We start from the raw sequence: 13713 nt of genomic DNA on the forward strand, positions 1-13713 counted from the left end.
AATAAAAGTCTGTAGCTAATGAAGTACTCACATTAATGGGATGGATTTTTTTTTTCTCTTTTAGTCTGTGTATCTAGCTTTTCTTTGTTTTCCTATTTCCTTTCCTCCTTGATTCTCTCTTTGGCTTCTCCTTCCCATATTGTTCGTTTCCTCCTCTTCTTTCCTTTGTCTCTTCCCCCACTGTGCCATTGGCAGTTTTTTCTTGTGCACTTCTGTCTCCATCATCCACTCCATTCTCATTGCCAACTACCACTTAATCTTGCAGGCATCTCCTCTCACCAGTCTACTTGCCAGTCCCACTGATTGGCCCAGCATGGTTTGGTTAGATGTAGTATAGAACTTAATGCAGAGAAAGAAAATGCTTGATTTGAACTTGACACAACACTTCTTTCCCTGCTCGACACATTGTGCCTAGTGGAGTCATCTTAGCATGATGTCACTGTGCTTGAGTAAGAGATGCTGTTAGAGCTCTGATACCTGGATAAGCAGCATGATGTTTGGAAGGTGGGGGAAGAGCTATGATCCTAAATATTTTCAGAGGTATTGATGCTTTTCCCAAACGTAATTCCAACACTGCTCATTCAGTTTTAGTCCATCCTACCAGATTTTTGATCCAACCCTCCCCCATCTACTGCCCACCCACTCAACTTTTGGCATTGTGGTAGGCATTTTAGGAATATCTATGAGGATTTTTCACTCCTTATTAGCATCTTTTGGCTGCATATGTAAGCATACATTTCCTCCAATCCAGTCCAGTTCATTCTTTTTTTTTTTAAATGCACATTGGATTGTATCCACTACTCTGCTCCTCCAGTCACTCCGGTTTTCTTCTCTCCCTGCTTTTTCATTGCAAGTGATCCCTAATGCAACTGGCACTTGCTGGGTACCCTTTTGGTCCCCCTACTCCAGTTCTTCTTTACAGCTCTGAAATGTTTTGTGCTTGTCTAAATGTTGTCTTGGGTTTTTTGGATTTTGAAAATTATATGTGGCATCTGGGAGCACATGAAGCTAAGGGAAGGAATGAAAGAGAAACTACAAAGATAAATAAACCAGAGCTTCGGTGAGATCCACTTCTGTGAGCAAAATGCACGTGTTCTAAGGCTAGGATCACTGCAGCCCTAAATCCAAGATCAAGTTTCCTTCAGTAATTTGAAAACTCAAACTAGGTAGCCCTCGTGTAATTTCAATATTGTTTATTATCAATACCTGAAAGTCATTACATGATGGCAGTTCTGTGGCCCCATCCCCCTTATCCCATAATTGCTTACTTTGCCTTTGCTGGGGACCTTGTCAAAGGCTTTCTGAAAGTCCAAGTACACTCTACCTACTGAATCACCCTTCGACACATTTGTTGACCCCCTCCTTCAAAGAATTCTAGTAGATTGGTGAGGCATGATTTCCACTTACAAAAGCGGTTTTCTATCATGTTCATCTATGTGTCTGATAATTCTATTCTTTACTATAGTTTCAACCAATTTGCCTGTTACTGAAATTAGTCTTACTGGCCTGTAATTTCCAGGATCAGCCCTGGAGCCTTTTTTAAATATTGGTGTCACATTAGCCATCCACCAGTCTGACTTAAGCTGATTTAAGAAATAGGTTATATACTACAGTTGTAAGTTCTGCTGTTTCCTAACTGATTCCTTCAGAACTCTTGGGTGTTTCCTGGTGATTTACTACTGTTTAATTTATCACTGTGTTCCAAAACCTCCTCTATTTACACCTCAATCTGGGACAGTTCCTCAAATTTGCCACCTAAAACGAATGGCTCAGGTGTGGGAAACTTCCTCACATCCTCTGCTGTGAACACCAATGCAAAGACTTCATTTAGCTTCTCCACAATGGCCTTGTCCTCATTGAGTACTCCTGTAGCACCTTGATCGTCCAGTGGCCCCACTGATGGTTTGGCAGGCTTCCTACTTCTGATGTACTTAAAATTTTGCTGTTAGATTTTGTGTCTTTTTCTTGTTGCTCTTCAAATCCTTTTTTTTTTTTTTTTTGGCCTGACTAAATATACTTTTACATTTGACTTGCCAGTGTTCATGCTCCTTTCTATTTTCTTCAGTAGGATTTGACTTCCAATTTTTAAAGGATGTCTTTTTTTGCCTCTGACTGCCTCTTTTACTCTGTTGTTTAGCTGTGGTGGTATTTGTTTATCCATGGTGATGGGTTTTTTAGTCCTCTTACTGTTTTTTTTTTTTTTCATTTGGGATGTACATATAGTTTGAGCCTTTATTATGATGATTTTTAAAAGTTTCCATTCAACTTGCAGGCATTTCACTCTTGAGACTGTTCCTTTTAATTTCTATTTAACTAGCCCCCTCATTTTTTCATCATTCCCCTTTTGGAAGTTAAATACTACTGTGGTGGGTTTCTTTGGTATTTTGCCCCTTACAAGGATGTTAAACTTAACTACATTTATGACTAAATGGAGAACTTCAGTTGTCACTGTTGTCAGTCAAGCTCTTTTAATTTTCATTCATTTTTATAACAGTAAAATAAAACAAAACTTAGATTATTCTATTCAAGTGAGTTGAAACCATCTTTTAAGAAAAGAAAATAGTGACATTCTTTCTATCAGAATCAGACTGTTGTATTACCACTAATTTATATTATCATTTAAATGCAATTTCTTAATGTGACCCAAAAAACCTTGAAGCAAATTACTTTAAATCACAGATCTTTGTAATTCAACTCCTAGACTTGCAAAGAAAGTAGTTCAAAGAAAGCGAAGAATGATGAACAAGACACACAAACAAAACAAAGACCTAGGATAGAGAAAAAAGAAGGCCACAGTGAATGTTTATGGATGACAAGCCTTCAAAAAACATCTGTCACATCATTAATTTTAACCCCTTAGGTCTGGTTTCCCAAAGATGGGTTGTAGATGCTTTCTGAATGTTTCTAGCTGCAATTTTGTAACATGACTAGTTTCATTCCTGTGAGAAAAATCCTATGGGAAAATCATTCTTATGAGAATTTTATAAAGAGGGACATTTTAATAATTGTTTGGTTTGTTTGTTTAACAGAACAGTAGCAGGTTTGGTGATTCTCCTGATCTCTTCCTTCTCCCTGGCATCTCTTTGTAAAAGCAGAAATAAATATGTGCCTAAGAAAGATCTGACAATACTCCTTTTTCAGGTCAGTTGCTAATTTTCAATACATTTGAATGTTGCAAAATAATTTTTATATGTATATTTGTATGTACAATACATTTGAATGTTGCAAAATAATTTTTATATGTATATTTGTATGTACTGTCTAAGGACCCAGTTCTGCAAACTGCATCAAGAGGTTCTGTTTATTATCAGGAGTTATCCAATTGACTACCATATTTAAAAGTACTTACTACCATAAATAAAAAAGTAATGTTTGCAGTATCAGATACTCATTCTCTGTATATGTGTATTGATGCGTGTGTATAGATACGTACACACATGCACACGTTTATATGCCTTCCTCTTCAAGGTCAATGTCTTACCCTCAATCCACATGTGTAACTTCCAGTGACCTTTGTGTAAACTCCATTCGCTGATCCAAGGACACAGTATGGTCCTACGGGTTTATCTTTTTTGATTTCTGACTTCAACTTGAAGAATAGCATGAATCTGTAATCTAGTTCTTTTCTGCTGGTTAAAACCATTTCTTTTATCATGGCAAAGTTGAGAAATACCTATGGCTTTCTGAAATTGGTGGGTATTTCTTTCACAATATATGTTAATTATAAATTACAGGAAGGATTTTGAAATTTTGCGCATCTGTTGTCTTCATTTTAAACCTGTTACAGCATTTGTCCCCCACCCCACCCCCGACTTAAGTTCTAATAGTTTTTTTTAAGCCTTATGAATGATTTTAAGTTGTTGAAATTCCTTACTGACTTAAACAATGCGTTCAGTACATCATGGAGTTAAGCTTGAAGACTGAACAGTACAGATTAAAAAACACCAAAAAATCAGGTGCCTAAAATGCCTCTTTAAAATATGTGGTGCTTATGTGTACAAAGGTAACATTTTTTGCCTCTTTGGCTCAATGCCATGAAAAGAAGTGTGTGAATATCTAGGGCTACTTTTTGTAGTTCCACATTTAAACATTTAAAATTCTCATAACTGTCATTTGGCAGGCAGTGAATCGCTCAGTGGCATGTCTCAAAACAAGTGCTGTAATACCCCAGTCACTGGAAATGCCGCCTTATAGGGTAGTTCATTTGGGCTAGTGGAGGATCCTGTATACAAGTGGACCTGGAGTTAGAAGGGAAAGAAAACGCCAGACCACGTGTGAGCCAGATAAGAGAATTCAGGAAATTCTACTCACTCCCAGAACACTTGATTGCATCAGCAACTTTTGTCTGGTTGTTCAGTGAAGACCTTCAGGAGCTCCCCAAGTCGCCCCTTGAGTAGTGGTTCCTTCCTTTCATTGATAACTAATCAGTAGTCTCCATTAGATCTTACTTCAAAATCTCCCCAGTCTCTCTCCAAAGGGAGGAGGGACCAAGTCCATGGTTCTCATCCCTTCATTCTTCCTCAGAGTGTGAGAAAGGAGAGATTAATTCAGATTTGGATTTGGAAAAGTAAATTGCAGAGGCCTCGCACAGACTTTCACAAATCTTTCTTCATTGTTAAAAATGTATTAGTTGATATGAAGCTGTAGGCGCTCAAAAGGAAAAAGGATTTCAGAAGACTGCTAGTGTTCCTGGAACATGAGAAACAGCTTTACCTGTTCACCCCTCTGCACAGAATCTTGAAGACACACCTCCGTCACTCTGGGCTCCAAAGTACCTCTTCCTATATCGTCTCCAAACTGTACAAGCTCAATAGTAGCTTCCAGCTTCTTGGAGCATGTTCCTGCTTCTGTTCAGGTGGATCTGTCAGACGACGGCTTCTCCTCTCCTGGTCCTGTTTTCCTAGTCTGGGTGCCCTAAATCCTGTCACTCATCCTTTGCCTCTTTCTCTTAGGTGACAGTTTTGCTGGAAGAACAGGAGCTAGAGGCTATGTGCACCCCATTTTGAGTCTTTTGACTTCAACTGACTTATAATTTCTTGTGGTGATTACTTCTGCCTGTCATTTGGTTAAGACAACTGCTCTTTCATGCCAGGAACCCAATAATGCTCTCCACAAGGGCATGGCAGATCTTTTTATTTGCTTGAACTTACTGCTGCAGGTTGTTTTGAAATTTCATCTGAATGAGGATGTCTTCCCTCCCAGTGTGTGCCATAACCCAAATGAAAGATTGAGCATAATCTATACTTCTGTAGGACCTTTAAAGCTTTTCTACATAGGAACCAATCATTACAGTATGTCATAGAACTGACTTGCCCAAGTGGATCAGGACTAGCATCTTGAAAGCTGAGGTAACATATCTGGAGAGGATCAAGACTTGTTACATCCGGTTAGTTGCCCTTTCTTTGTCAGAAGGATAACCAGCCTTAGTGGATGAGTTTTGGAACTTCATGATTCTTGTATACTTTCATGAATTATGGCATTTGGGTAGAGAGTGCGCAGACTGAAGAAATCTTAGGGGATCAGCCTTCTTTATTAAGGTGGGGGCTGGAGATTCAAATATCTTCCCACTCGTTTCCCATTCCAGTACATCCTATCTTCTTAGTCCACTGTTTACTGCAGATGCTGCCACTGTGACCATTTCCCTTCCTCTGTTTAGGTTGGCACTTTGATATAGGACCCTGCAGTCTGGCTTTGTCTTATGGCACATTTCTTCCCTTACCATGTAGATTTTTGAGGTGCTGTGAGCTTAGGCACTTGTAGCCTTCCATGCCTGCAAACAGCATGGATTTTTGAGGGATAAGGAGTCCACTGGTGAACTGCTCGACCTTTTGTCAGCTAGGATCTTTGGAGTGGTGGGGTGGCAGACAGGCCTTGGTGGCCCACTTCTCTACTTCAGCAGGAAAGATCCATGTGGAGGCTTGGTGCCACCTATGTCAATAGGTTCACTGGGGGAAGCTGCTATCAGCTTTTCTGCAATCTGGCAGCAGGAGTCTCAGGGTAGGTAAAAACAGTGACAGCATGTATTTATCTCCAGCAGCATCCTTGCTGTCAGCCCACTCCTTCCCTTCTGGCAGCAGGATAATTCTCAAAGATAGACCCTTTGTTCGACTCCTGAGCCCTATTCCTGGATTGACTTCAGTTTTAGACCTAATTCTCCAGCTTGACACAATTCACTGTTCATTTGAGCTATAAAGTACTAATTACTCCCTATAAGGATAAAAACTGCAAACAAGGGTTTGCTGTTGATGGTGTTAGACCATAAATTTCATTTTTAGTTGCACTTTGTTCAATATAGAGATTATTGTCTTTTTTTAATACGGTTTTGTGTTTAAAAAATCGATAATCATAAGACTTCAGGAATGGGAAAAAATGTGGGATGCTTATTGTTTGCCAACTATACAGTGTTTACTGAATCTCTTAAAATTCTCTAACTGGAGTGCACATTAGTTTAAATTAATCACAGAGGTGTCACAGCAGATTTGTATACAGAAGCCAGTGTAGTACAGGAAGCTGTTTTGTCCATTTGTTACTAACATGGGGCTCAGTTATGGCTCCTAAGAGACCTGATTTTCATGTGGATGTGAAGGTATCACATTCCTTGTGAAAAGGGTAAACTATTTATTATTATCATTTTACAGATGGGGAAATTAACGAAGACTGTGACTTGATTAAGGCCACAATAGAAGTCATTGTCAATGCTGGCTTAGAACACAGGAATTCTTAGCTACCAGTCTTAGGCTTACTCCATGCTTTCTTTTGCACCATTCTCTTTCCTTGTGGCTATAGATCATGTTGGTTGCTTAGCAGACAAACTGCCTCAGTTGCTGACTGGGAGGGGCACCAATAGTAGTAGCTCAGGTACTAACTTCTTTACCCCTGAATTGGTCTGGTATCCTCTCAGAAGCTGAGATCTGTGGCTGTGTTTTTCACAGACCCCAAAGGCCAGCCCTGAGCAGCTGTAGGGGCTGGGATCATGAATAACCTGTGAGCTTTAGGAATAATCAAGGACAAGCTTTTCAACTCTAGCTCTGGGTTTACATTTTCAAAGTTGTCTTCACAAGTGCGGGAAACTTTTTTTTTTTTTTTTAATGAAAGCTGCAACGAGCCTGAACTCTTTTGTCTCCAGAATTAGGTATTCCCAGAAGCTTTGATGCCACTTTGACACCATTTTGGCAGGTTTACTCACTTGCTCAGGTCACTATAGAGGTGTGAAGTGTACTCTCTGGGGATTATCCCTTAGTGGGTATGATTTGATTTCACCAGTGAGTAGGGCATAGCTGAAAGGCAGCCAGATCCCTAGGGCACAAAATTATTTTCCAAGAAGAATATTAAAGGGAAGGGAGGTTATCAAGCTGCTCTAAATCCTGCAAATGTTTTCCAATGTATGGATGCTTGACTGAGATGATCCTCTGAGCCTTTTGAGGTCTACCACTTATTACTAGCCGGTACAGATGTATGCAGAAATATCTCTTGTATACTCTTATGGCCTGATTTAAACATGATGAAAGTAAATAGGTCCTGCAGATGTTCTGCACTTATGAAAATCAGGGCATAAAAATTCCCTATTATGAAGCATGAAATTTTTGCAATTACCACTAGATGTCACTGTGTATGGCTTGTGAATGGCAGATATTCAAAGAGTACATACGGCAAGGAACAATAAGCAATACTGTGGCCTAATAATTAGCATCTCTCTTTAGGGTGACCAGATGTCCCAATTTTATAGGGACAATCCTGATTTTTGTTTTTTTCTTATACCTCCTTATATTTCTTCTACCTCCTTTTACCTTCCACCCCCCATGTCCCGATTTTTCACACTTGCTGTCTGGTCACCTGTCTCTCTTTCACTTGTCTTAATATCATTTAAATCTCATATTGTTTGTAAAACGCCTAGCACTGTGTTGCTGAACCTGATTTTGCCTTTTAGCACTACCACAATATTGCTACTATATAATAATAAATGAAATTCTAGTTGGAATGATTTCTTTGGTTCATTGTTGTCTTGCTCCAAAGTAAGACAGCCATCTTTAGTTAGGTCATAGAGGAATTTTCTTGTGTTATTTTATAGCTATCTGACAGCAAATCAAAGGACACCAATCTTTAAAGAATAGACAGTTCAAGAAATTAACCTCTTGTATCCTAGTAGTTCCTTCTCTCTTTGCATTTCCCATCCTGATGTTTGCTGGTGGTGCTTGGGGGGAGTAGATTAAAAATGAATCCCACCTTCAGCACGGCAGGACTCCTCCATCCACTTTTATAGCTTTTTATATACACCCAACTAAAACTAAATGTCAACAGGGGAAACTGATGGCTTAGTAGACTTTGAATGCAAGAGATAAGTAGAGCCATTTTTTCTGTAATTAGAATGAAAGCCCAAGATTTATAGGGCAGAGGTAAGGACAAACGTTAAGGACTCATTAGAACAGAGTATAAAACAATGTGCTAAATACTCTTGCTTGATGATCCACTGTAAGTACTTCTCGGATCTATAAAGATAAGAACACAAAAGGTACCTCTGTTATAAATCTTTATTTTAATATTTCATATTTAAATCTATCTTGCTCTCATACGCTCCCTCCTCCCTTTTCTTATAATGATTCGGTTTGATCTAGGCGAGGCAGTTATGCAAGTGTGAAACAACAGTTTACATAGTCTTCATTTAGTTTAGGAGAACTAAACTAGATTAACCAGATTAACTGTCTGTTTTTATTAGTCTGATTTTTTTTTTTCCTTTTAGATGCTGAACATAGCACTTTCAACATATGTTGTGAACAGTACCCACAACAGTCTTCATCATAAGCAGGGACTGCCTGTAATTAATCAAATCATTAGTTGGACAACACTAGGTAAGGAGACCTTCTATCTAGATCCAGTTTACAGATAACTTTCAGGAAAAGGAGAAGAGATTTTTTTCCCATGATCTTTGCACTAACTTTTTTCATGTAATTTTGCACAGTCTTTTAAATTTCATTTTATAACTAATTTTGACAACACCATACTTTAAATTTATGTAGCTCAAAAGTAATTCTTGCTCAAAATCTAGGCCTGTTTTTATTTTAAAAATTGGTTACATTTTCTCTGGGAAATATGAAACAATAAAATGTTCTACAAAAATGGCTCATGTTTAAGTTCATAATGAAATCTGGAAAACCTTGAGTTATAAGTAATTTTTATTTATGAAAGTTTTGCAGAGCTCTGTATGCCTTTTTTAAAAATTAATTACAGTTATTTTTTTTTATACTTGTAGCCAGGGAAAAGCAATCTAAGACAGTATACATGCAAAACAGTTAAAGCAAAGTGGTACAATGTCGTTTCAGGAAAATTATTTGCATCAGCTGTGGTTTCAATTTTTACTGAAACATAACAGCAAAGACAATTGGGTGCATCCGTGAGTGTGTGGTAGAACTGTTCAAAACTGCCTCAGAAAATATTTGTGGTCTGATAGTAGTATATGTTAAACATCTGTTAAAGCCTTAATATCATTATTAAAGGAGCAAACAGCATAGAACTCTGTGGATTTTCATATGATCCTAACATTAAGAACCTATGATTACCATAAGCAGTTGTACTTATTGATACTGTGAAATATAGTAACATGAAACCATCAGTCTTTCTGTTATAAAAGTAATCTCTGTAGTAATCTCCCAATGGATTTTAGGCATTTGTAGATGTTCTGTAGAGGCTGACTCAAAAATTATCTTTATCCACGACTATAGTAATCTAGGAATGTAGGGATTTGTTTCAGAAGTAAATATATCCCATTTAAGGCTTGATATCAATTTTCTGCTAAAACTCAAAACCAAAAATGTAACCTTTGTTTATGACTAGTGTTTTGACCTTTGTTATCTGGTTACTTGATGTTTTACATGGTGTATGCATTTTTATACTGATGGAATTGCTATATCTTAAAGAGACACTTTCAATTTTAACAATCGTGCTTCTGTCTGAACATTATGTACCTAATAGTCTACAGTAATACCTAAGATTAGTACAACTGAACATTATTAGGGAAAACATGCTTTTCTCATTCTTTTCAATTTTCTTTTGAGCATTTTACAATACTATCATCCTTTCTCCTGTTTATCTTGTATTGTAAATTAGGCCCCAATTCTGTTGTGAGTTTTGTGTGGGCAAATCACCAACAGTGAAGAAAACCTTTGAAGTCATTGGGGTCCACCTGCACCAATCTCAGTGCAGGACTGGAGTCTTAGCTAGTTTTCCCTTTTGTGTGTGAATTTTACCCACAGTAGCAAGTGAGAGAACAATATTTTTAAATTGGAAGCGAGTTGGGTAGAGGAGGGTAGATGATTAGAATTACAAGGTAAGACATGCTAGAAATTGCTTCTGCTCATGTGCCTAGAGGATGATGATTGTGGAGTGGGTGGCTATATGACAAAAGTAAAGCTAATTGTACAAAAATTCTTCCATATCCTGTACTACAGATGTGTTGACTATTTCAGCAGAACCATAATATTGTGAATAATCCACATCTCTGAGCAGCATAGTTAAACTGACCTAAGTCCCTCTGTAGGCAACACTACGTTGACGGAAGAATTATTTCATTGACCTAGCTGCCGCCTCTCAGGGAGGTGTATTACGTAAGCCAATGGGAGGCGCCCTTCTGTCAGCGTAGATAGTGTAGACAAGCCTTGAGATTCAAGCTGTTCCTATTTGTTTCGCTTTTTTTTTGGCTGGACAATGGCTGGGCACTTGAATCCAGTCTCTTTTGGTTGGGGAGGTAGGTAGTGAAGAACTACCTCCCCAACCAGAAAAGACTGGATTCAAGCGCCTAGCAATTGTCTCAGTCAACATATGCTGAAGTTGCACCACAATTACAATTTTCTATATATATACAAAAAGAAAAGGAGTACTTGTGGCACCTTAGAGACTAACCAATTTATTTGAGCATGAGCTTTCGTAAAGCTCATGCTCAAATAAATTGTTTAGTCTCAAAGGTGCCACAAGTACTCCTTTTCTTTTTGCGAATACAGACTAACACGGCTGTTACTCTGAAACCTATATATACACATATATTCATAACCATAACCTGTATATGGATCTCATAATGACGGTTAACTTCAGCGAATTACAAGCTTTTCATAAAAGACCTTACTTGGTATAGTTTTATAATACAATAATACCGTATTCAGTCAGTTGGTGTAACTACTTATTCTGGGGTTTAAATTTTTTAGTTCTCCCCTTGGGAGTGTCTGGACTCTCATTGTCACACCATCAGTGATAATACTTGATTTGATGCTTCAGAGATGTGATAAAAACCATAGTCTGCCAAGTAATCATTCAGTACCATCCATGGTAGGCAAAGGAATCTCTCCTAACATTGTAAAACCATGAATGGGAGTAATCACATGAGAGGGGCAAAATGAGGGCAGGTGCCATGCTCACTTCCTTACTGCAGTCCTGACCTGCAGTGCCCCTGCTCTTTCTTCCTGTTCAGAACCTGCCTTACGCGTAGAATCCCACAAGTGATGATGCAAAGCTGAAAGTCGACACTTGGTTGAAGAAAGTCACTTGATTCACTAGTGAAATAATTTTGGTATTAACCCAGGTCCCAAAAAGGGAGAGGCTTGTTCATTACGGTTTCCCATCTGCCACCAGTAGCTTCTTTAAATATTCCAATTTTTGCTCATTCAACACTGAAAATTGATACTATTTCATATATAAAATGTTTTCAATAGCATTTTCAAAATTTGACAATATCTTCAACAATTAATATGATAGAGAATACAGAGTTACTTTAGTAAATGTTAAGAAAAACTAAATAATTTAAATGATAAATTACTTAAATTATTTAGCAAAAGTAACTCCAGAAAACAAACCAGGGCAAATATGATCTGGATTGAACCTCCATACATAATATTTGAAAGGTGTGACGTTTTGTCTTTGTAGTGTAAATAGGATAATACATCTCTTATTCTTGTGTTAATGACATATGGTTCTCTGTTTGTTACAGCCTCATCCTTGTTTGTGCCATTACTGAGTCCCACGTTTTTCTTCCAGCGACTGCTTAGCATACTTCTCTCTTTGATGTCACCCTACTTGCTCCTCAGCACAGGGTACTTCCTTTTTAATTACAGCTTGGAGCATCTTGTTCTAATAAAACATTTAAGTGTTGAATGTGAAAAAGTTACTAAATCTGTGAATGTTCTTATAAAGATGGAAAGTTTTGTTCCCTAGTAAAATCCACATTTTTTACCTTTTGAATGAACTACATAAAATGTCTGATAATTCTCTTAGATTACATGCACTTTATATCTCCAACACCCCTCAGGCAGTGGGTTGTAGGATGTGTATACGTACAAAGTTGGACCGAAATAACTAAATTGGATTTAATTTACATCTTTTGTTATTTTGTTGCAAGTTTGTGTGTAGACAGCCCTAAATCCTACAACTACAAAACAAAGGAGCAAAAAACAACGTTCGTGTAATGTCATGCCTCCTTATAAAAAGGACGGTGGTTAAACCTTCTCTAGTGTAGAGAAAGTTGTGGCACATCCTCTAAACAATTCTGGATTGAAGTTAGAAATAGTCCTTGTACCCCTAGATGGAATCTCAACAATTCAGGGTGCTCAAAAACTCACTTGCACCTAAAAAGGATCAGAGTTACTAGGTAGTGGAGGGTAGCTTTTAAGACAGTTTGAGCATTCTAGAGTCTTAGCGAACAACAGAGATACCATCCAAACCTTTAAAAAGAAGAGAAATGTTTTTCTATTTGTGTTCTTTCAATTTCTTTCTGAAGAAAGTCCATACCAAAGGGTGCCCATCTGAAGCCCTGACATACATTTAAAAACATAATAACATAGAAGTTGCAAAACAAACTGTCCAAAGCAAGTTAACGTCTTCCTCCCATCTTACTGCACGTCGATTGATCTCCAGCCATTCGACCCCAGCAACTTTAAATTCCCACCGCACATTCCCCTCAGACAAAATTAAAGTATTTTATAGGTCTCTGACATGATATAGTTCAGATTAACAGGGAGTCAATCTCAAAGAACATGCATTATTTGTATAATTGAATACGTTATGCTTATGATTGTATGTATGTATATATGTAATATTATGTTAATCATTTTATTCAGATATGAAGCTCTCTTTCCACTGGTATTGTCTGGGTTGATGTTTGCTTGGATATACATGGAAAAAGAAGCATTACAGTACTATGGCGATTCACTTAAAACAAAGGTAGCATTTCAAGACAGTTACTCTTGATTTATTATCAAAAAACTGCTCCACTAGAAAAGTATGAAGTGATTGCTCAGTGATGGCTGTAGTTCAGTTTCATCATGGTTTTTCTTCCAGACACACTAGATCTTAAAAATATCTTTAGTAGTTTCTGTTGAATAGTTTGTAGCAAAGCTCAAGTACATATTCTTTGAGTATGGAAAGCCTATATCAGGTGCCCATCTCATAAGAAAATGTAAAAGAGATTTATAAAATATTTTATTTGATATATTCCATATTAGAGCTATTTCTAAGACCACAGGAAATCAATGTGACTGAAGCAGTATATTCTGTAGGTTAGAGATGGGACCATTGAGTTTAATGCTAATTCAAAATAAGGAGTGAAAGTCCTTCCCAGGATAAGTATAACGTTACTGTCTGTTTTAAAGATGGGAAATTCTAAATAAATAAAATGACTAGCACAGGAGTATTGGTGATGGAGGCTGAAAAGAAATAGTCATTTGATTTCTGAAA

The 13713-nt window shown here is 37.6% G+C and overlaps 1 protein-coding gene across 8 annotated transcripts in view; it reads left to right on the forward strand.

The window, feature by feature from the left end:
• Window positions 1-13713, forward strand: part of PIGN (phosphatidylinositol glycan anchor biosynthesis class N) — a 169918-nt gene that overhangs the window by 114284 nt on the left and 41921 nt on the right. For all 8 annotated transcript variants that reach the window (XM_073332239.2, XM_073332240.2, XM_073332242.2 and 5 more), the window contains 4 exons: window positions 3030-3141; window positions 8738-8846; window positions 11972-12074; window positions 13098-13200. In XM_073332239.2, the coding sequence (XP_073188340.1) occupies window positions 3030-3141; window positions 8738-8846; window positions 11972-12074; window positions 13098-13200 (427 nt within the window). The remainder of the gene's footprint in view (window positions 1-3029; window positions 3142-8737; window positions 8847-11971; window positions 12075-13097; window positions 13201-13713) is intronic.

Source organism: Lepidochelys kempii, chromosome 2, assembly GCF_965140285.1.
Source record: "Lepidochelys kempii isolate rLepKem1 chromosome 2, rLepKem1.hap1, whole genome shotgun sequence".
Taxonomy (NCBI): domain Eukaryota; kingdom Metazoa; phylum Chordata; order Testudines; family Cheloniidae; genus Lepidochelys; species Lepidochelys kempii.